The 23,476-nt window shown below is 36.4% G+C and overlaps 2 protein-coding genes across 5 annotated transcripts in view; one reads left to right on the top strand and one right to left on the bottom strand.

Moving 5' to 3' along the window:
• Positions 1–23,476, top strand: part of PI4KA (phosphatidylinositol 4-kinase alpha) — a 60,571-nt gene that overhangs the window by 16,534 nt on the left and 20,561 nt on the right. For all 3 annotated transcript variants that reach the window (XR_015260468.1, XM_086761818.1, XM_086761819.1), the window contains exons 17-28: positions 197–300; positions 1,248–1,416; positions 4,978–5,028; positions 17,585–17,693; positions 18,238–18,374; positions 19,307–19,440; positions 19,905–19,987; positions 20,264–20,334; positions 20,455–20,579; positions 21,036–21,117; positions 21,827–21,910; positions 22,262–22,351. Coding sequence is in view for 2 of the 3 variants with exons in the window: in XM_086761818.1 (XP_086617944.1) it covers positions 197–300; positions 1,248–1,416; positions 4,978–5,028; positions 17,585–17,693; positions 18,238–18,374; positions 19,307–19,440; positions 19,905–19,987; positions 20,264–20,334; positions 20,455–20,579; positions 21,036–21,117; positions 21,827–21,910; positions 22,262–22,351 (1,239 nt within the window). In the remaining variant the exon portion in view is untranslated. The remainder of the gene's footprint in view (positions 1–196; positions 301–1,247; positions 1,417–4,977; positions 5,029–17,584; positions 17,694–18,237; positions 18,375–19,306; positions 19,441–19,904; positions 19,988–20,263; positions 20,335–20,454; positions 20,580–21,035; positions 21,118–21,826; positions 21,911–22,261; positions 22,352–23,476) is intronic.
• On the bottom strand, positions 7,984–16,219 carry SERPIND1 (serpin family D member 1). 2 transcript variants are annotated; one of them, XM_010120269.2, is made up of 5 exons: positions 16,112–16,219; positions 13,965–14,836; positions 10,021–10,294; positions 8,916–9,060; positions 7,984–8,490 (listed from the first exon to the last, which is right to left on the bottom strand). In XM_010120269.2, the coding sequence occupies exons 2-5, from the start codon at positions 14,818–14,820 to the stop codon at positions 8,299–8,301; spliced, it is 1,467 nt and encodes a 488-aa protein (XP_010118571.2). In that variant the 5' UTR covers positions 14,821–14,836; positions 16,112–16,219; the 3' UTR covers positions 7,984–8,298. The 2 variants fall into 2 exon arrangements, with proteins under 2 accessions (XP_010118571.2, XP_086617946.1); XM_086761820.1 differs by having other exon boundaries at positions 16,027–16,160.

Here is a 23,476-nt window from a genome sequence, read left to right as displayed (position 1 = left end):
AATTGAAAATATTAATGAAAACACTTGCACTGTGTGCTTTATGGAAGCTGAAACTGTTGTTCAGGCTATGACCAGATACCTGTCTGAAAAGCTTTGTAATGCTTTGGAATACCTTTTTTGCGGCTGTTCTTTAGAGAGATTGTGTTCAATGCGCTCTACTTAGTGATTTGCCTCTTTTTTTTTTTTTTTTTAAAAGCAATATATTTACCAGGAGGTGTGGAATCTGTTTCAGCAAATCAGTGTTAAAGCAAGCTCAGTGGTTTACTCTGCCACAAAAGACTCTAAGGATCATGGATACAGGTAACATTTTGCTGTGTCCCTTAAATATGTGAATACAGTATCAAATATCCTTTATGCTGTATCAGGGATTTTCACTTCTTCCCAGTGTGGGTTTTATAACAAGGTTATAAATTGTACTGTTCTTTTTTCTGTTGTATTAGAGTAATACGTTAGTTTAAAAATAGCACTTCATAATGTAGAGATTCCTAAATTTTTTTTTCACTGTAGGTAGTATTGATTTTTTTTTTTTTCCACCTCTCCTCTGTAAAGAGCTAATGTTTGTAAATGATAATTGACATTGATGACTTACATTACCTATAACTAGAGTAATTAATCTCTTAGCCTGGAAAAGCTAATGAAGTTCCATTGGGTTCTGTGTCCGTGTATTTTGTTTTGGATTTTTTTAAAATGTGGTACTTGTTAGGGATTAAATGCCAACCATTTAATTCTTAGTATGTAAGTATGCATTTTAGTCCCTATTATAATTAAAGGTTGTCACTGACTTTGATAGTTGGTGTAGGCTCATTATCTTTTCATGTAGTATGTGAGTAACTGAGAGAACTATTCCTGCCAATATGTTCTAATATACTGTCTGACCCAATGCAATCTCTGCTTTAGCAACAATTCTGATTCTTCTACTCAAGAGCTTACCCAATCTAGAAACACAGCCCTTTGCTACTTTCTGTCTGTACCAGTATCTACTGTAGGGAAAAAAATTTCTTTTGGCCGTGACAACGTCATGAATTGAAATTTAGAAGTAGTTTTTCACTTAAATACTGATTGCATTTCAATTATCAGTGAAGTGATGTGCCACTATTCATAAAAACAAAAAACAACTCCCCCAAAAAAACTCTGAGTGAAAAAATGTCAGCAGTCTTATTGCAAGAGTTACTATCAGCATTATGAAAAAGTACTGAAAATATAAAACTTTGAGGAATTGCTTGTTCATAACTGTTCTTTCTCCTCAGACACTGTTCTTTAGCAGTCATTAATGCCCTAGCTAACATCGCTGCCAACATTCAAGGAGAACACCTTGTGGATGAACTACTGATGAACTTGCTGGAACTGTTTGTTCAGCTTGGGCTAGAAGGAAAGCGAGCTAGTGAGAGAGCAAGTGAAAAAGGACCAGCACTGAAGGTAGGACATTCACTGGTTTTTAATGGTATGCAGCTGTGCACTTATATGGGTGGCACCACTCAATACAGTCTTCTGTCTGGTTTTTGAACCAAACCCATACACGTAACACACACACTGAAAAATCACAGTTCCTTAAACCTAAGAACGTGTTCTGATCGCGGAATATGAGTGTAGATCTGCAATTCAAACACCTAATGAATCTGTGTGTAGTATCCGAGATAAGGCAGTAGTAGACCTGTTGTTCAGCTGAGCCTGATTTTGTGGGAGGCTGAGTAAACTGTGGAGTGTTGAGCTGTTAGAGGCAGAGCTGCAAAGAGAAGTAAGGAACAGTGGTTACTGAACTCCTCTTACTAATTCTTAAAGTGTCTGTAGATGAGACAGAATTCTACTTCTAATTTTAGTAGTGTGGTAGGATCATAGGAATACTCAGGTTGGAAGGGACCTCAGGCAGTCATCTCCTCCAACCTCCAGCATGAAGTAGTCAGCTTACGTCATCCTGATTAATCCTGAATTGCTGTTATGAGTGGGTGCATCTTGATTTTTTTCCAAGATCCAAAGTGATGCAGGCCTGTCTGTCTTGGCTTCTGATGGAAACAGTGCTGTGAAGTGAAAATTATAGATGTAATAAAAATCCCTGATGATTTTTAGGGATGCTTTAGAAAGCAAGATTACTCAAAAAGCTTGTCTAAGAAAGAGGAGACTTGCCTCTCAGGTTAATTTATATGATAGGAACACTTTGCAGAAGAGTATATTTGAGTGGTTTTGCTTTACAATAGAGTTCTTCTAAAATGCAATTTTCAGTTGTGATTTGTAAAATTTAATACATATACTAGCCTTTAAAAGTCTATGAGAAGGTTTGAAAGAAGAATGTCTTTTAATACTAACTAAATTTCTACAGGAGCATTTTATATGCAGTTACTTTTTTCACTCGGAATTCTCTGGGTTTTTTTCCTTATGTGTGAAGACTTATTCTTCCCATTTCAATAAAGAATCCAGAGTTCTTGATGTGCCTGTTCTATTTAAGAAGCAAACAAAAATCTCAGCCTTTTCCACAATACCTTTCTCTCATCTTTGCTTTGAAATACACTCATAAACAAGCTGTTAACCTTGACTTTTGCTCTTGAGATACATGTTATCGTTTGAAAAGCAAAATGTGGTTGCTTCCTACTCATCAATAATCAGCGCCTTCCTCTGGTTATGTTCCTCCGCAGTGTTCAAATGCTGTAACAGCTTGACATTCATGCACTTCCTTAGCATAACTTGTAGAAACTTAGTGTTTGACAGTGATTTTTATATTAAAAACCACACTTTTATGTTTTAATAATTTAAATATGTTCATACTGGAAAGTTAAGGTTTTCTTAGAGGTGTGGTTTGAGAGCTGTTCCCTGCTTTTAGGGCAGATAGGTAACACTTCCTTTTGAAATAGGCATGTTTTCCTAGTACTCAGGGGAACAATGTGTTTGTTTCCTTTTTAACCTCTTCCCCCCAAGCCGGGCTTCCTATATTTTAATAGTACTACATTATTTCTTTTCCTGTTATGGGATGGGTCAACTCTCTTTGTAAATCCCTCTAAAATGAATCTGTTTGCTTTGAAGATAGACTGCATTTAATCAGGGATGCCAGCTCTTCTTTTAAAGGGAGCTAGGACATGTCTAGAGTCGGTGTTTCACGAAGCCCATGATGGAAAAATTTGTCTCTGTGGGTTTCATAGGTTCTTTTAACCACAGATAAATGAGCTGAGATGGTGAAAAACAGATTGTAAACATTGCTCTAAAATGACACTTCTAAATTAAGTTCCACCCTCCTCTCAGTTTTGAAATCACTATGGGAGTCAAACTGTTGCACTTACTTAAAGCCACCTGCAAACAGAAAAATACATGATTCATTTAATAGGGATTTGAGCTAGGAGGCAGTGTTTCTTTATTATGAAGATACTGATAGCTGTTTTTACTAGAACACTCTTTACTCAGTGTAGAGTAAAAGTTACGAAAGGTGTTCTGAAGACTGAGTTACTTCATTTTCAAGAAGAGATAAAGTAGGTAGAATACTGCACATCCTGTGCTCCCAAACAAAAACAATTTTTTTTTTTTAATAGTTTGCCTAGGTTTTCTGCTTCTTAGCATACCTTTTTCTGGACTTAAATTTGCTTGCTGGCCATTAAAATGCTTCAGTAGCTTATTTGTTCTGGTTTAAATCAGATTTCTTCAACCATACAAAAGTGGCTTTTGTAAGAAAAAAAACTTTTTTTTTTTTTTTTAATATTGCTGATAGTTAACATGAATGTCCCCTTATTATGCCCAGGGATGGAAGTCATTGCATCTTCTTCATCCTCAGTACCGTATATTATCATAAAAAGGCTAATATTCCATTTCTGTAACAAAAATGCTAGTAGAAAAGTGAGTTTTCTACAGTTTTATTGTTGGTGTCATATGCTGGGTTCTGGCTCAGTTAGCTTGCTTGCATCTCTACTCTGACTCTGCAGGATTGTCCTGATGCTAGCAAAAGAAAAAAAAAGAAGTTTCTTTTTCCAGTTGTTCCTAGCCCTTAGAGTGACTTGAGTGGTGTTGTTTTGTTCCTTTAAAAATATTGAAAGGTCCATTTTTTGTTCCTTTATCTTGGACAGGACAGGAAAGATAACTAAAATATATTTTAGTTAGCTTGCGTCGTTATTGTTTCATCTGAAGACTCTTTGGCTTTTTGTTTTTCTCTCTTTCTTCTTTCTTTCTTTCTCTTTTTTTTTTTTTTTTTAATTGCTTTCTTTTAGTTTATTCCACTTCACGCAAAGATGTACCCTGTTAGCATGTCTGCCTTGCCTCCTCTTTAGAGAGGAAACATCTCTGAGCATGAGATCTGTGCTGTTACTGTTTGCCTTATCAGAGAAGGTGAGAGACAATATGCTGTGTGCAGTGAAGGTTTTCAGTTTTTAAACACTGTATTTGGCCAAGAGCAAACACAGTTTGCAGTTGTATAGAGTGCAATTTTAAAAGTCCTAATAAGTCAAACAAAATATGTTTTTTCCTCTCACTTCTTCTATTTCAATGGAAAAGGATGCTCGTCTTGCTTAAATAAGTTCTTGAAAATTGTGTCTTTTTACAGACTTGTCATTTTTGGCTTCATTTGGTAGTAAAACTAGGCTTGCAGTAAACATTTGACACTTGTCTGTGGCCACCCATTTAATGTGAGCGGGTTTTTGCTGCTGTTGGACATCAGAGTGGACGTGGTATCAGTGAATATTTCTCCCCTTTTAGCTCAAGGCATAGTATCAGACTTCCAAATACAGAAGACCTTGTGCTGAAAGGGGAAAACATCCCTTCAGGAGTCTGAAGAGCCACCTGAAAAACTTTTTTGAAAGGTTCCTGAGTGTTCCTGAGTGTGCCCAGTACTGGGGTACTTGGCCACCTCGTGCACATCTGGTTGTAAGACAGCAGAGTTGTAATTGGCAATGTATGTTTTCATTTGCATTCACACTGGAAATGTTTGATACTTGAAATATGTCTTGTAGCAGGTTTTTTTAGAAATGCTTTTGTATATGTTTTGATAACTTCCTTTTTCTTTCTCAGGCCTCCAGCAGTGCGGGGAATCTGGGTGTGCTTATTCCTGTTATTGCCGTGGTGAGTGTCCAATTATTGGGTTGTTGCAAGCAGAGTAATTTTTCTCACTTGTATCACATAAAAGTGCTATTTTATGGTCAAATGGTTTGATTAACAACTAGTGCAGAAGGAAGCATCCAAGAGAAATATAGTAATATTCAAAAATAATATTTCTTACTCTTAAGAGGAGGAGAAACATTTGTTTAATAATGACATATCTCTTAAAATAATGAATCTTTTGTGATTGAGTTAGATTGTTGCTAGTCATGGAGATTCATGAGCTAAATAATACCACAGGGGATATTTCTTTAAATGATGTTTGGCATGCAATGTGATAAACAGCACGTGTCTGTGGCATAAGGAGAAAAGTGAAAAACAAAAGTTAATAGAAATAGAGTTAAAAATAAATCTTAGTTTGGTGACACAGTGAATTCTGCTTCTTAAAAGGAAAAAAAAAGGTTAAGAAAGGAAGGGAGGAAGTGGAGGAAGTGTCCTGTGTCTCCTGAAACTAGAATTGACTGTGATACTAAAAGCATTTTAGGAAGTGTGCAAGGATATTGATGTCTGTTCCAGACTCATTTATTTTGATGTTTGTCTGGTTTTGGTCTCAGATGACAACTTCTTCTGAGGGAAAAACACTTTTTAACAAAGTGTAACTACCAATTCCATCAAAAATGTGTGTGCAACCTTTCTAGATCTCTAACAGAAAATTTGATACGTCCAAGCTGAGTTTCCAAGTCAGTAGCATTAGTTGCCTAATTGCTGTAGCTTCTACAAAAAACATGTCTAAAAGATCTAAAAGACAAACTTACTGGAGGACAAAAAAAACCTATCCTCTCACTTTCTCACTGCCTGAAGTTGAATTCTTCTGTGGAACTTTTCCTGCCCAGGTAGTGGTGCAAAAGGGGAAAATGTATTACATACTTGTCGTAGGCATGCCTGCTTGTAACTTGCTCATACTGCACATCCATTAACAGCAGAAAAAAAAATCATTAATTTCATACTTGGCCCTCACAAACCTCTTTACTGAAGCTTTTGAAAGAGAAGAGCCTATAATCAGCACTGGTTAAAGATCAAAGAAGCGTTCCTTTCCTTCCCTTCCCCTGTCTCTTCCATCAGTTTCCAACATGAGCTCTTCCTGAATTCACCAGCAATGACAAGGGCCAGATCCTAGCTTTACAGAAATGTATTCATAAATATCTTGGAGAGCTGTTATTCAACAGCTGCTCGGTTTTTGAATGAACTACCTAGTCCTGCGTAGAGAGGTAATATTCTAGTAGTAGTGTTTTTCAGCTGTCGTTAATGCCAGTGCTGATTTGAGTGAAAGCAGGATCGTTCCTTGCATATTCAGAGAAGATTAGTGCTTGTTAGAGACTTAATGTAAAAGTTGTGGAAGTACTTTTCTGTTTCGGGTTTTTATTGATGATATATTTGATCTGAATAGCTGGTGACAACTGCATTTTTCTTAACCAATGTGACCTTTAAATGGAGTCAGATAGTGCCAGAATCAGAAGCAAGAGTTAATGGTTACATTATGGTTGTTGAAGCAAATATTTGACTTTCTTGCACAATGTATGAATATCATGAGTTTTGAGCAGTAGCTGATTTGCTTTTCTGCTTGACCTCTTTCCCTTGAATAATTCCTGTTACTTAGGTCTCAAAACCCCCGTATTTCAGATGCTCCAGCTCACTTAATAATTGATAAACTAATTAAATCTATGGCATGAATATATAATCTTTTGAATATCCTTCTAAATATAGATAAAATTATAAAATGTGCATATGAATGTTAATTATTTCTGCTGTGAACCTTCAATACTGAAAATTGTCCCCTACATGTTGGGCTTATAAGTAGGCACAATGTGAGACAGGAATAGAGAGAAACATCTGAGCTTCTTATTCTATATCAGCTCTTCATCATCTAATATCAGTATCTTGCTAGCTGTCATGTTAAAAAGCTTTGTGTATGGGGCAGATAATTGTAGTAGATGCAAAATTAGAAATGGCGGTATATAAAAGCAAAATGAAATGGCTAAGTTAAACTTAATATTGAAAAGCACCTTTTTAAGAGGATTCCAAATCCTTAAAATAGCTCTTGGTTATAGCTTAATTTGCATGTTTTTGCTAACATAAGACAAATTTATAATATAAATATATTTAGATGGATACAATATTTGATACAGCAGATAATAACAAAAATAGGCTCACTGGGTTGTGAGGCACACTTTTAAAAGGTGGGATGTGAAGGAACATATGCAAAGGTGAGTTATGTTCATTGGCTTTAATAACTTGACTGTCAGGTGCAACTCTGTTACTTGTACCAAATAGTTGGTAGTATGCCACAGAGTGCAGGTAAATTTTCACTTTTTCAGATGTGAAACAGACTTTTGTACAGCATTCATCTTGTTACCAAATGATTTAGAAAGTTTCCAGTCTTTGTTTGACTTGAAAGTTTTTGTCCATTGAATCAAGTGTGCAGAGTGTACTTGAAATCTTAACAGATGTTGTGATTGCTGTAAATCACACTGTTTTGTAGAGAGTATTGCATGATATTGAGCCAATGAAAAGAGCATTTTGCCATCTACTTTACCTATAAAAGTTATTCTAAGGATCTTTATATAATTTAATTGGTTGGCCTAATTCTGATACCACTTGTGTTGACAAAGATGAGAGAAGCGTATCGCAAGTTAGGTTGGGGAAAAGTAGCGGATCCATTAGTATTTAATTCCTCCAAGACATTTTAATCTCCTCTTACTTGGTACGCTGGTCCATAAGGTTCATGGTGTGTAAGGCCTCTGATGTTAAATGATGCAAGCAAAACAATGAATGTAGAGACCACGCTTTTTCGAGTTAGATTATGTAAAATACCCAGGAGAGACTTGGGCTTCTAAGACTGGTCAGGTATTCAGAATTTCCTTATTCCTATTTACTATAAATAGGCATGCTAGCACAAGTTTAGAGCTAAAACTTCAAGAATCCATATAGTCTAAACATTTTATTGATTACATTTTATACACTGAAGTAGAACACAAGTGTAAGTTACTTTGTGATTTTTTTTTTTTTAAATACACTTGTATCGATACATGGCACTAACCATTTTAAATTGCAGTCAAATTATCTACTGCTATAAGTCCATTCACATGAAAATACCTGTAGATAATGTATTTTCTTTTGATACCAGTGACTTTTGTATTAGCTAATACAACAATAAAATTTCCTTTATGATACTGGTATAATAATGTGTAATTATACACCTCATGTATAAAAGCGTGTTGGAGGTCTTCTCTGCTTTTAAGACTTGGCTGGGTTGACAACTCTCCCTGTGAACAAAAGGCAACTGGTACGATGTTCATAGATCAGAAACAAAAATGGGCGGTCGACAATGAAGCGAATCTGAGTAGAAAGAGGCATGAACCCAACACTGGTTATTGCTCCAGCCTCTGTGCCTTCCTCATTCACAGTTATTGTGCCTTGATGATTGAACTGTTTAAATAAACAAACAAAAAAGGAAAACAAACAAAAAAAGAAATTTAGTATCTCATAAGTATGCTCAAATGATGTGCTCACAGCTTCCCCCCCCCTCAAGCCATGTCCCACACGTGGCTCCCTTGTGACACTCTTGTTGGTAATTCTTGTGCGGCAGCAATCCTTTGGTGCTGATTTGTGAATAAGCCTGTTCCTGACTGACCACACCACTTTCAGTGCCTCTGACATCTGATTAAATGTATTCCTCGTTATATAAATAGACAAGGACATGCAGGGCAACCCACATTCCATCTATATTTGCCAGGAAAGATGAGGAAAAAAAGTTGATTTTGCAAACTGTGAATTGTTTTTACTATGTTGCCATGTTTTCAGATAATATATTTTAACCAGAAAGGAAATGAAAAGAGGAAAGGAGTAAATACCCTGTCAATGGTGACTTTCTCATCTGATATACCAGAGTAGTCGCCTTTTTCATTGAACAGTGCTTCTATGCCCATGGATCTCAGAAAACCAATCAAGTTATAGCTCTTCTCCAGCTTAAATTTAGGCAGAACCACTTCTCTTGTTCTAATAAAAATAAAAACAAAAAAGAAAAGTCATTTAGGAGATACATACTTGCATGACTCTTTTGCTTTGCCGATCTCTTGTGGTTTGGTTTTTTTGCTGTTTTCAGCAAGCAGGACACAGAAATGTACAGGACTGTTTCCTGTACTTTTACTTCCAAAATTTGGGCATCATTACCTTTAAGCTGTGTTTTAAAAAATTAATTCCTCTCCCAAAACTGTTAAGTTTGTCAATTTAAGATTTCCCTTATGATGATTTACATAATTTGTGTGTATAAGGTGTATGGCTCTGAGCAGTTCAGTACATGGTTGGATATGGTTGTAATAAATATTGAACTGTCAGATTCTCTGGAAGATTGAATTGGAGATTTGTCACTGATTGTATACAATAGAAATAGCTTGGCTTCCCGACTAGCACATCAGATCAGCTCATTTTATCTTTATATTAAGTGAGAAGACAGATACCACCTACTCTGTCATCTTACACAAGAAAGGCTATATAATTTTTTCTCTCCCGTAATTGTCGTGTCCACTATTGATTACTGACTGTGTGCTTTTACACAACAGGTAGGTTGAAATGCACATAGGCTGCTCTCCATATGATGGAGATAATTCTGCACAAAGAACCTGTTATTAACATGCTCCTGCTTTTCCTCCTTACTGTAAACTTCATAAGTAAGAACTTTTTCTTTAAATCTACAACATTAAATACTTAATAGAAAGGATTTTGGTACTCCATTAAAATTTTCCACCTCACTCATCTTTGATTTCTTGGTGGCATTTAAATGTTGAGAGATCACTGGTCCTGATTTTTAATTAAATAAATCAATTGGGGGGGGGGTGTAGGTTCAATGTTTTAAATAAAAATATAAAATGTTATCTTATGTGCTCTTTACTTAGCCTTCCCAGTCTCATCAAGAAAATACATTAAGTCTTTTAACAAGATGTACTTTTCAGCACATACCTGTTTGTCATGCTCTTCTGCCACTTTTCCACCACTTGAGGTGTTATCTGCTTTTCCAGGGCTTTCATGCCAGAGAGTTTGTGTGGAAGTACAATCAGCATACTGATGTTCCCCACAAATGGGAGCTGGATCACACCGCAATCTAGCTCGGAGTCTGCGGCAGCGAGGAAGTTCCCTTTAGTCTGCATCATAGGAACCTTTACTGTTTGCTTCTCGTTCAGTCGGAAACTTCTCTTTGTTGTCATTTCCACTGGAAACTTATTCTCCCAAGTTCCTGTTAATACAGTGTAGAAGACAGATAAAAAACTCCAAGGTCCTTGCTTAATAAAATATTCCCAAAAAACTAGTTTACATTAAGCTTCAATTCATGTGAATTGGGAATCAGTGTAGTAGATTGTTTAAGTCAATTAAGCTTTACCAAGACTACAAGTTTTAAAATGAATTTAAAATTCTTGGCTTGCTTTGTAACTTAACATTCATCTGATTTGAATGTTCTGAATTACAAAAGCGGGTAAACACAAACTGGAGATCTGAAAGGGCTTAGTGTGTACTATTTTTTTTTTTTCTACAAGAAACCTAGAAATGACAAAGTTTAAACAGATGCAAAATATTTGATTGGATTTGCACCTAGTGAAACAACCGACTCAGACTCTTTCAAGCATCAAAAACGTCAAGCTAAGTAATGGCTGTTTGCATTTTGCGTTAAAGGTGATACGCTGAAGGCATTACCTCGACTTAGTCCGTTCAAGCCAGTTGACTTTCTGCATTAAGACACACTGAAGAGTTTGGGTGTTGTCTGCTTACTCCTATGACCCAGTTTGGTGTGATTTCAGCACGCATACATGAGCCTGTCATCTGACAGGTTTATGCCCGAAGAATACAATTCAATATAGTTTGCAGCTCTGAAAGCTTTGCCATCAGGGTTTGAATCTTTCTGAGTGAAGATTCTTTGGGTACCCCAGATATTACTTGACTGTGTAAAAGGAGGTACTTTTTTAAAGTGGTGTTCCTTTTGATCTCTTTTCTGAACTGCGGCTCTGGAAAAAACTTTATTTCTTAATGGCAGACAAAGCTAGAATTTGATAGTGGAAATAGGGTACTGGCGTTTCCTGTTAAAACTCTGGATTTTAGGTCACCGTTGACAAGCAAGTATATGGGGAGTGTGGCTGTGACTCTATGGAGAGACTAGAAATTTAACCTTCAAAGGTTTGTTTTTTTTTTTAAATGTTGCAAGTGATTTTGAGATCCTTAATCTGACTTTGCCAAATATGAGTGTGAAATAACAAAAAAAAGCCTGAAGTCCAACTTTCATTCTAATAGTTTCTTCATATGTCAGGCTGATGGGGAGCAGTTTGAGAAGTGATCAGACTGTGGTTAATATTCTGAAGGGAATGGGATGTAAAATGGATAGTGCTATTCCCAAACAAATTTTCTCACTTCTCAGGAAAAACATCATCTGGCTGTTTTTCAGGGAGCAGAATTCACAGGTGTGTGACCCTAGCTAGCTAAAGACACAAAGCAAGGGAGCTTCAGCAGCAGTGACTTCACTTGAGGAATAGGAAACATTTATCAGCTCTTCCTAGTAAAAGAGAGGAGCTGGGAAACTTTTTACTTGAATTCAGTTTTGTGGCTGTTTTTGTCATGGCGTAAAATGCTGTTCTCCAGCAGAAGGCATGTGGTGTTCTGGGGTCAGCTGAAACCAGCTGGCAATGTGACTTTTGTGACTTCCTGTTTTCAGTCTTCCCACCAAGATGTCTTTTGGATCCATCTGTGGTGGCAGATGTTGTCTCCACTGATTGACTTCTCTCTCGCGTTCGTGACTAGAATCTCTTAGAAGCAATTTTGGATCTGTCAAAATTTGTCGGTTATCGAAAGTTGCTGTGATCTACTATGGCTAAAATAACCAGCTCCTTCTTGATAGGAAGCTCATAAATGATTGTTCAGACATCTGCAGAATGGAGGGTAGATCTCAGCTGGAGTTAGACTGGAGACCTATACGAGATAAAACTTGTTTCTTAGCAACATGAATAGTTTCCAGTAGTTTCTTGATGGTATAAAAGGAGCTTGAGACTTCATGGTGTTTGGCAAGTATCCCATTACTCAGTATCACTTGTACTGAGCATCTCTGTGCACCTGAGAATACTCATAAGTTTCTTAGCTCTGAGGGCTTAACAGAGCTCGTCTGCAATGCTACGGACAGTGTAAGTGTTGTAATTGGAAAGATGTGGACAAAAATTAGCATGTCTAGAAGGACTAGTGGGGAAACTAGGAAAGCCAGGAGCAGAATTTGCTTTTAAAATGTTCAGTTCCACTCGAAACAGAATCACGAGGAAACTGTCACTATAAGATGAAAGAACGGGAGACAGCAATATAGAATTGATCTTTTTGATTGTGAGGGTTAGAAATTACAGCCTTCAGCAGACAGCACCAAGGCAATTTAGACTAACAGGACTCCATAGGGAGAAGGAGAAGCCAAAAGTCTTTTTAGTCTTGATGACTCAAGATCTCCAATACTAAAGCTATTTAATTTTTGTGGGGTTTTTTTTATTATTTTGAGATAGCCCAACTATTTAATAACTTTGGAGTAGAACAAAAATATGTCTTTAATTTGACCAAATTGTGAAAAATAATGTATCTGTTTCACTTTCTATAATCCTTTTCTTAGAATTGACACTAAAGCCTTGCATTTCATATGATACAATCACCAGAGATGTACTTAAAGATACAAATAAGTCCCTTTTGGATGGTACTTAAGAATAGGGGGTTATTTGGATCTTATGCTAATGACTGCTTCAGATCTGTTAAAGAGACAACTGGCATTATTCAAGGAAGTAAGTAATGTCTTGCAAGTAAGTGGGAAAAGGTACGTTTCATAAACTTAGAGGAATTATGTTCCTGTAAGTTTCTATAATCAGATGCTTAGAAGGACCTTGAGCATTTTTTTTTTCCTGGAAGCAGGGGCATTATTGTGAAAAAGAAACTCCTTTATAAGTTATGGAAAGGAGTATGTTGTGCTTCCAGACGTTGTTGTCCTTTTGTGCTAATCTGTCTTTCCTTACTGATGTTTTAAGTCTCCTTTGTCTGATTTTAATCTTAGTCAGTCACATGTCTCCTTTTCCTTAGTTTCTCTTTCGTTGACACCTCCCACCTTTTGCTCATTTAATACCATTTTAAAAGTTTGTTGAAAAATTAACAAACTTCCCATGTGAGGCAGATAACCAGTGTTGAAAATCTCACCACAGACTCTTAGTTTAAATATAAAGAAATTGAAAATAAGGATTTATAATAAGAATATGTTTTACAGTCTTTGCTTCAGGCTTCTTTAGCTGTTCAGCCTATGGTGAAACATGTAGGAGCCCAGATCAGCAGACAGTTTATGCTGGATTAATTGAAATATTCCAAGTAGTGAATATGTTTGGTTTTAGTTTTAGAAGAATACTGGTTTGGTTCTTCTCATCAGTCCCCTGTATAGGCTTGTTGACAAGGATCGTGCTCTGATCACATAAAAAATACATACTTTAAGCTGAAATTCTTTATAGTCATTCCTATGAATCCTGAATACTTCAGACATGTTAAGTGTTTTGACTGAGATCGACCTGTACCATTTCAGTGAAGCCCATAACTTGAAGCAGAACCCAATGTGACTCGTCACTTGCACATGAAGTAATACCTCATCATCTAAGACTCCTACAAAGCTTATGCTTTTTGAGGGTATTCTGCATTCGTGTGTTGTTTTTTAGTCTCGCTTTTAGACTATAAGGTTTTGGATGTAATAAGCATTTGCTTTATTTGGCTAATAATAGAGATTCTTCTTAATGAGGGAATCAATAGGCTTGTTTGAACTGTGGACTAGATTAAGATTCAGTGTGGGGTTTCTAATGAAGTATGCAGTGAATTGCAAACTGAGAAAATCTCTTGCTAAGATTGAAATAACAGATTCTTACCTTTAAAGTAAAGACAGTTAAGAATCATCATCAGTGTTGTAGGGTTTACATTCACAAGAGCTTCCTTTATTAATCCTTTGGTCAGCTTCAAGATGCGTTCATTGGTTTTAGTTATGAAGTTAGGATCCGAAAAATCAGCTGGTTGGGCATCAGCAAAGTAGTATGTTTTCATATTGTTTCTGAAATCATTCAGAATAGAAAAGTCCTTCTGAATATAAAGGTCATTGACAGACCTCAGTGTATAACCAAAATTGCGCCTGAACAGTCTATGAGTGAGTTTGCGGAAGAGATTATGAACAGTCATGAGCTCGTATTTGGTGCTGGCATTAATGAACTCTTGAAAGCCAAGAACAGATAACACTTCCTCGTGAGTTTTACCCTTCAGACCCAGAGAAATCATAGCCATTGCAGTGGAAATGCCAACAGGAGCCATGAGAATGTTATCTGAAGAGTTGACTTTGTCTGCCACACTGCGGTAAAGGTTGAAGCCAAAGTTTGCATTGAGGATATTGAGGCGCTGGATTCTGGTTTTGCCTTGGAACAGTTCAAGAATATTTCCTTGCTGAATTTCAGAAATCATGTATGGGCCAGCATCAATAATATCGCTGTAGTCATCTTCGCCCAATATCTTGTCGAGATCTAGATAGTCCTCTTCCTCCTCCTCTTCAGCAATCAAGTCATTAGTGATAGTGTTTTCTCTGTGAAACTCAGGTGGTAAGTTTGGCATATCATAGGTCCCATTTTCATGTGATTGTGCATCTTTAAGGCTTTCAAAATGCTCAGTGAAGTCCTTGACTCCACAAAATGTGGAAGTTATGATGAGAGTAAGGGCAAGCAAACAAAATAGGAACTTCATTCTGACAGGCCAAAACCTGGAAGACAACATAACACAGTTGAGAGAGCATAGAGTAATTGAATTTTAGTTATCTATTCCCTAATTTTAGATCCACACTGAATTCTGTCACAGCAGAAGGTCTATAGTTACCTTATTTGACAGCACTTTTTTTTTTTTTTTTTTTTTTTTTTTTAGTGAAACAGAACTTAATTAGATGGATAAATGTATTTTGCTGGTAGTCAGTTTTGCTTACATAATGCCTCCAGCCTGCCAAAGAATTGGTTAGCCTCCTCCCATACCAGTAGTCATTACTGGCGTATTTCAGCAGTAACAAACTCATGACCTAAACTATGTGAGACTCTTTCTTTGTAAACCTGTAACACTTAAAATGTGTACTGTGTTACTAGCGTATGCTAAAAATACCATGCGAAGATAAGTTTGAAGATTTGAGCTTTGTGGGAAGGACTAAGTATCCACTAAGGGACCATACCAGAAGACTGAGATGTACTGAAGAGTTTGAAAAATAGACATTCTCTAGCTACAACAAAAAAAAAATGGGAGATTTATGTGAGTATTTCTGAAAGAGCTGAAATTTGGTGGAATGAAGGACGTCTAGGGATTTAGCAACAAACCTAAAGAAAGATGTGCAATTGCACTAAATACCATTAGTGGGACTGCTCTGTTAAAACAAAAATCTTATTACAACGTTGATTAAAATGTTTTTTAAATTAGCAAATAGTCCGAAGAGCTGTTCTATAGAAATAAAATGTATAGATATACATATCTGTATGTCTGTGAATATAATCAGTGCTGGAAGGAAAATGTTTTCAAACACATTTAGCAGGAATAAAGTAACAGAGCTAACAGTTTAATTTTCGAAACTCTCCCCCTGAACTAATGAGCCTGAAATCCTAAAAGCATTTAAGGTGATTATCCCATATAAAAAAAAATTAATTATTTTACAGTAATGAAGGATCCACAGAAGGTGGGGTTTTTATGATTTTTACCCTGTGACTGAAGGAGTCGAGTCAGTCATTTTTTATTGTTTCTCAAATTCATCGCTTTTTCCCCCCGCCCCCAGAAGTCAGGCCCCTAGGGCTCAGATACTCAGTCCAGTAACCACTGATAGATGTTTTCTGCTTTTGGCATAGAAGAATTTGCTGTCTGTAGTTCCCAGCTTTACATTCTTGTCTCACCAAAGTTTCGTTATTGTTCAGATGTACTTACTCAGGCAAAACGTTCCCCCGCGCTGCAGTCTGTGTCTTTTTGTTCGGATCTGCCCAATATAACAGACGATGTAAATGAAGCTTACCTTTAAGCACTGTATGGAAGAGATGTGTTGAATAGCTCGAGTAAGGGGAATGGCAGGGTTTAAATCTGAACTTTGACGCTAGTTTTTTTGTGTGTCTCCCAAAGTAAACATTCTCTAAACCAAACACTGCTAAACTGACTTCGTCAGCCAAAATCCCTCCCTTGCCTGGTGATCTCTGCTGAATTGTATGTTGTTTGTTGAGCTACTTTTATGGCTTTTCAGGTACGTGTTCACTTTTGAGGAGGATCTTTGAGCAAAAATTGGTCTGCCTGTAAAGTTTCAAAGTAAACATGCACATAAACTTGACTGTTCATGACAAGTAAAAGCCGTGTTACTGCTATTTTGTGCTGAAGTGGGGGAGCATCTTACTGTGAACATGGTTCAGGCCACTGTGGTTGTGATGGTCAGGCTGCTTTAGTTAGTGTTAAACTGATGCAGATGTTTGTGTTACACAAGCGACTTTTTACCATAGTGCTGTTCACCAGCTTAAACTCAGATTAATTTTACTATAATAGAGTGATTTTTTTCATATTTCTTTAAAATGAACAATCTGCCTCATGATTTACAAGTATGTCCAAAGCTGGCTTGATAGAAGGTTTCACTGGAATACTGTTGGCTTTCATACCTCAAGGGAATTATCGTACAGTTAGAGAAAATATCTTCAAGTTAGATTAGAATCTAACATTTTCTTGATAAAGTTTACAGTAGTAATATACAGTCTTATTGAGTAAAGCTTGTGGTTTAACGGGCCATTTCTTTCACTTTTTAAATGCTGCCTGTGCTTCTAACACTCTTTAGGATAACACGCTATGAGCTTTATTCTATAAATTTATATAAAATTGCATATCACGTTGTCTGGGAGTATAAACTGTGCTGCTCCAGTGGTAGCAGCTATTTGTGCAGAAAGTATCAGAGAATTTTAATAAATGTGTTGAAAATAATGCGCTCTTACTTGCTTGTTTAGATAGTAGATTCTCCAGAACTGATGTCATTCTGTGCGTGGGTGCAAACAATGAAAGATCCCCAATTGGTGCCTCAATGTATTTCCACAAAGCCAATAAACAATAGCAACCAGAAGTATGTTTGACTAATATTTATTTGGTTTTGCGTTCCTTTGCACTGAAGCAAAGCTGTATGGCATTCAGTTTAAAGGACCGCGTGGTCTCTTCCTCTCTGCAGTTGACAGTATACTAGTATTATGTGTTCACTTCAGAGGTTACCGTATCAGCATGATATTATTCCTATGTAAAACAAAGGAAATTCTTACTTCAGGCGTCTCAAATGTTAGCATTTAAGATATTGTAACACCACCTAATTTGCTTCAATATAACAATAGCAAAGAAATACTACTTTTCATAGGTGACAAAGAATATTACCTTCATAAATCATAGCAAGGAAACTGATCCCTTAGCATGGAATTAAGTTATTGTAACTCCCACCATTTTCTGATGTTAACTTTTATTTCTTTGGTAGCTGACTAGACGCTTGCCACCCATCAAAGAGGCCAAGCCCAGGTTACAAAAGCTGTTCCGGGACTTCTGGTTGTATTCAGTGCTAATGGGATTTGCTGTGGAAGGATCAGGTAGTGTAAATTCTAAGAGAGAAACGTTGCTGCTCACATTTAAACTGTTAATCAATGTAGATGTGACTGTATGCAAACTGTTCACAGTAGGCTGAAGAAAAATTACAGGCATAAAGATACTGCAAAGCAAACAGCTTATGTTACAGTTCTGTGGTAGGATTTCTTTACATCTTTGCTCTATTTTGCTGCGAGATTCAGCACTGTACAGTTCGTTCTTGTACTTATTTCTTTTCCCCTAACCTAATACAGCAGTTAGCCTTAATTAAGTATGAGTTTTGTTAGCCTGATCCCTGCAATGGAAGATCAGCCACATGGGGTACAATGGTGATCGGGTAGAACTTCTTAACCATTGAGAAACTTCACTTGGAATTACCTAAACATGTTTATTATCTCTGAAACATGGATCACTTGTGTTGAGTGTGCTTAAGTGCCTGAAAAATTTGCGATAGGAAGGTAGTGCAAAGCTTGATAACGCTAGTTAACTTTGAATCTTCATATCATCTTTCTCCCCGACCCCACCTTCCTCTTTGTACTTGTGCTCCAGGTCTCTGGCCAGAAGAATGGTATGAAGGTGTATGTGAAATTGCCACCAAGTCTCCATTACTCACATTTCCCAGCAAAGAACCACTTCGATCTGTTCTTCAGTACAATTCTGCCATGAAGAATGATACCGTGACTTCTGTAAGAATGGATTTCTTCGATTCTCTCCTTCCATAATGTGTTAAATTATATACTAACCATGATTTATTGAAATAGCACAACACCCATTCAAACTGCCTCCTATTAGTGAAAACCAGCTTTTTTTACACTACTTTTGTGACAACAATGTACAGAAATGACTTGGATTTTGTTTTACTGAGTGGTAATACAAGTGTTCAGGGTGGTAGCTACACTGTTTTGATTAGGTGTAGAAACGAAGTCTTTGTGGAGATGGAAGCCTTTTAATAGATTTTAATCCATTTTGTATCAGACAGACAAAACTTGTGCTGTTGAAAAAAAAAAAACAAACCAACAAACTTTGAAAGGAAACAACATATTCCATCCTTCGGAGAAATGTTGAAAGAAATGTTGTGAGCTTTTTTCCTTTTTATCCTCTGCCTTGGTACTGGTATACTTCTCTCTCCCCAGTGTCTGCAGGACTATTTGTGGTAGCAGAGTAAAGTGGATTGAAGAGTTGCAGCTTATGAAATGTCTTTCTTTGGCTCCCAAATAATACAGAAACCTGTATTGTGCCTAGATAGATAGTTCTGTGACATGAAAGGTTGACATAACAAACCCATGAAGTTTAAGAAGCTGGATAGGGTTGATGTTGATCAAAATTATGTGCATTTAGTGTAGGAATTGTATTTCTTCATTGGTATAACCGCATGGAAACTAACAGTTATTTGAGCAGGGAGCCTGACTCCAGTATATAATTCTGTTTAATTCAGTATTTGAAGAATTATGCCTTGCTGAGTCAGAGCAGGGTGATCTTAGTCTGCAGGCAAAGGCAACCTGGCATATTGTTTGCAAAGGTTAAAATGTGAAAAAAGTAATAGGTGAAAGCAAATGTTTTCAGAACACGAACTAATATAGTACTCCTACTTCAGATAACTTCATGTATTCATCTCTAGGCTGAATTAAATGAATTGCGGAGCACCATAATAAATCTCTTGGATCCTCCTCCAGAAGTGTCAGCATTGATCAATAAGCTGGACTTCGCCATGTCTACCTATCTCCTTTCTGTTTACCGTCTAGAGTATATGAGGTATATATATGTACTTTTTTCAGTGATGAATTAAAAAAAAAAGTTAAAAACTGTGTATGTTCAAGTCATAATTGCCAGACATTAAGATAGATGACAGTCAGTATTTTGAGTCACATTAGATCTACTGAAGATTCTGAGACTGACAATTCATCTGTGCAAAAAGGATGGAATAATACAGTAGGATTTCATCAGGTTTCCCATTCCTGAGGTGTGAAAGTTATTCTCTCAGTGACAAACAAACATTTTAAGATCTGAGCCCTGTTAGTTGAATGTAGAAATACTTAGCAATATCACGCTTACTAGAGACTTAAAATGATCGTAAAATGAGCGATTACTGTATGTATGTCGTGTGTAGTGTGACATTAAAGTACATAGGTTCTGTTGAACATGTTTAAAAGAAAAGAAAAAGGGAAGAAAAAAACTAAAACAAAATAACCCAACCCACAAAACTCTTATTTTCCTAGGGTGTTGCGTTCAACTGACCAAGATCGCTTCCAAGTCATGTTTTGCTATTTTGAGGATAAAGCAATTCAAAAAGACAAATCTGGTAAGATGACCTATCTAGGTTACCTTGCAACTTGTGATACTAGGAAGTTACATCCAGGCATGCAAAACTAAAAGAAATCAAGCAACTATAAAACAAAATTAACCACATTCACTAGGTTGCTGTTGCTTTATTTTTGTCAAGAATGCTGGTTTTGTTTTGAAGCAGCTTCATTTGGTGTTGGCTGGGTAAACATAAATATTTTTTAAGTGTTAAACATGATTTATAAGGCAAACCTAATTCTGATAATCAAACCTGTCGCTTCTCTCAATTCCTCAGGCATGATGCAGTGTGTGATAGCCGTTGCTGATAAGGTGTTTGAAGCTTTCCTGACAATGATGGCTGATAAAGTAGGTTACAATGGAAAGTAAAATTTTAAATTTGTATAAATGTTCTCATTTCAGTTTATGAAAATGTGCTTGTCTTTTTCCTTAAGAGCTTCTCATACTTCTCTTTGATGTGCTTTTTAGCCTAAAACTAAAGAGAATGAGGAAGAACTGGAGAGACATGCTCAGTTCTTGCTGGTGAATTTTAACCACATTCACAAGAGGATCAGGAGAGTTGCAGACAAATACTTATCTGGTCTGGTAGACAAGTGAGTATAGATTTCGTTTTCCTGTGCTCTTTTCACATTGACTGCTTAGTGATTACTTACGCAGTTGATGACGGCAGTCAAGTGAATTTCTTGGCTGGTGCTTGTGCTGAAACATCTCCTTGAAAAACAACATTCAATAGTATTTTTAACCTGGGCTCTGAAACCCCTTCTTAAAATGTCTGCGTCTGCTTAGTATTCCCATGGCTGGAGCAAAGCAAAGTGCCCATGAAATAAATGCAGTCTCAATTTAGCTCTACTTAGCTTGCTCTTAGAGAGCTTTTGACTGTATTGAGCTAGGCTGTTGTGAGCCATCGCAAGCTTTGTGACTTCTGTCACTTCTGAGCTTATCTAGTGATGTATATAGCTAGCTGTTTGAGCCACTCCATTTCTTGATAAAATTATTTCCTTCCTCAGCTCTCCATGGTTATTGTGTTTCTGAATCCTATCTTGCTCTAGATTTCCTCACTTGCTGTGGAGTGGAACTGTGCTGAAGACTATGCTAGATATTCTGCAGACGCTGTCACTATCTCTTAGTGCAGTAAGTTCCTTTTTTGGGAATGCTATTAGGGAAATAAAGTGTATGATTCCATTTTTCTTTTTATTTTGTAGAACTGAGGTTTTTTGCTTTGTTTTGCATTTGTTTGATACTTTTTGAGTTCTTAATTTGTCTTTGTATTTTCTTTCATCAATAACATTGATCAAATATTAATTTTAATTTCTGTGAAATAAGGAGTGCATTTGTGCCCCTATTTCATAGGTACTAAAACTAGTGCTAGAAAGTTGTTGTCGTACATGGTTCAGAAAATCAAATTTAGCATCAAGCGTAAAACACAGGATTACCAATTATGGGTTGTAACTGTTGAACTGTCTCATTTGAAATAAAAATTTGGTGGAGTTTCCAATTGTGTTCTTTTTATGAGTTATGGTTGTCATAGGACTTTTTTTCCAGTCTATATTCCTTGGATTTATTACATATTCATATTTTTAAAGATGTCAATACTTTATAGAGTTTTATTTTTGTACTAAATGCTGGGGAGAGGGCTTCAGATTTTTTAAATTATTTATAATGAAAACCAAACTGGAATACAAAATGTTTCTTAGAACTGTTCAGATTGCCTTTGAGAGCAAATATTAGCAAAAAGGTTTTGTGAATCAGACTTTTTGTTTGGGAAAAGTGCTACCTGTAGTGTTCAAATTAAGTGATGATGAATTTATCTTATTAAGAATTGATAATTGTTTTTGTTTAGGACATACACAAGGACCAACCGTACTATGACATTCCTGATGCTCCCTATAGAATAACTGTCCCTGACACACATGAAGCCAGAGAGGTAGGCGGTCCTCCTCGATTTATCAAGCAACAAAATAATGCCTAATTTTTTAATGCCAAGGAGATAAATTAGTGAGCTGCTCTGATCTTTTTTTAAAAAAGAATTCCGTAGATAAGGTTTTTCTAATACAAGATGACACTTGGTATTTATGTTTTCCTGAATCTTGTTATTTTACTTGACTTTAAGCATGACAGTTCTGTGCTTACCAAAAGTACATCTAATTGTTGGAGAAAATTTTAACTGTACCATGTTGCTGGAACCTGTCTTTGTTACTTATCACACCATTAAAACTAGTGCCTCTTATTAAGTGTCCTGTATTTTACTGATTATATTGATGCCTTTTAATTCTAGAGTATAGTCAAGGATTTTGCTGCACGCTGTGGGATGATTCTGCAAGAAGCAATGAAATGGGCTCCTTCGGTTACAAAATCTCATCTACAGGTAATGAGCCTGCTTCTGTGAAAGAACTTGATCCTTGCAGATCTTCAAAATGAGAATACAGTTATGTAATGCTTCTTATTTTTCAGGCTATCCAAGCATAATTTTAAATGTTTCTGTTGCTCTAAAATTTCCTTTACAGCATTGGCAGAGAATAATTTGAATTGCTTGTTTGATGTGACTTTTGATGTGATCAAAACCTGTGTATCTTGAAAATAACAGTTTTGTAAATAGTTGATCATCCTGGATTTACTTCAGAAGTCAGAATTCTGTATAACAGAGTACTCTGCCTAGCAAAGTTTGTTTAATGCTGGTGCAGTAGCTGAAAATATCAGCTGGACTGAAACATATGATTAGGATGTAAAACTTGTTTCCCTCTTGGGAGGATGTTTTTTTCTGTCTCTGTTCTTTTTCTTTTTTTTTCTTTTTTTTTTTTTTTTTAATATGGAGAAACACTGCTAATGTATGAGAACCCTGTAAACTACAGACTTTAATTTGAGCATGGGTATAGTAAATGCTGACATGTGGCAGAGTTCAGTAGAAAGCTGTCACAAGACCACAAACAAAGACTGCATAAGACTATTTATGATGTACTAATAAAATAGGTAAACAAAAAGTTTATGTAAACAAAAGTCTCACTATTATGTAAAAGTGAGACTCTTTATGTAAAAGTCTTACTATTTTCTGTAAACAAAAAGTCTCACTATAGTAAAATGCAGGTCTCTTAATCCTTGGTGAGTAGTTGAAGAAACTATGTAGTCCAGGTTAGACTAGTATGCTGTCTAGAGGCACCTAATTTAGTGCTGATAACAGAATTTCAGGGGGAGCTCAAGATCTTGGACACTGCAATTCTACCTAAAGTTTATATTTCCTTCCCTAAAAAAACCTGAAGGGATTCTATCCTTATGTAAAAGGATAACTAATTTTATTCTCTTCTTCCATGGAGTCCAAAACATTTCCTTTCATAAGGTTCTTTTTGTGAAAAGTGATTCTTTTTAAAGAAGACCTCAACCTTCAAGTGTCTATCTTGGTCACTTTATCCTTTTACAGAGTGGAAAGAGTCTTAGTCTTTACCTGTTTAGGAGGACATTCAGAGTTTCTTGTTGCTAGGGGAGCAACACCTAAAAG

Source organism: Chlamydotis macqueenii, chromosome 17, assembly GCF_036417535.1.
Source record: "Chlamydotis macqueenii isolate bChlMac1 chromosome 17, bChlMac1.mat, whole genome shotgun sequence".
Lineage (NCBI taxonomy): Eukaryota > Metazoa > Chordata > Aves > Otidiformes > Otididae > Chlamydotis > Chlamydotis macqueenii.
This window is presented reverse-complemented; position numbering and strand designations above follow the sequence as displayed.

Coding starts and splice junctions, on each gene's coding strand:
- SERPIND1 (XM_010120269.2), bottom strand. CDS start 14,820: ATGAAGTTCCTATTTTGTTTGCTTGCCCTTACTCTCATCATAACTTCC. Junction 10,295..13,964: donor TAACTGTCTTTACTTTAAAG/GTAAGAATCTGT, acceptor CTGTATTAACAG/GAACTTGGGAGAATAAGTTT. Junction 8,491..8,915: donor AGAAAGTCACCATTGACAGG/GTATTTACTCCT, acceptor TTATTTAAACAG/TTCAATCATCAAGGCACAAT.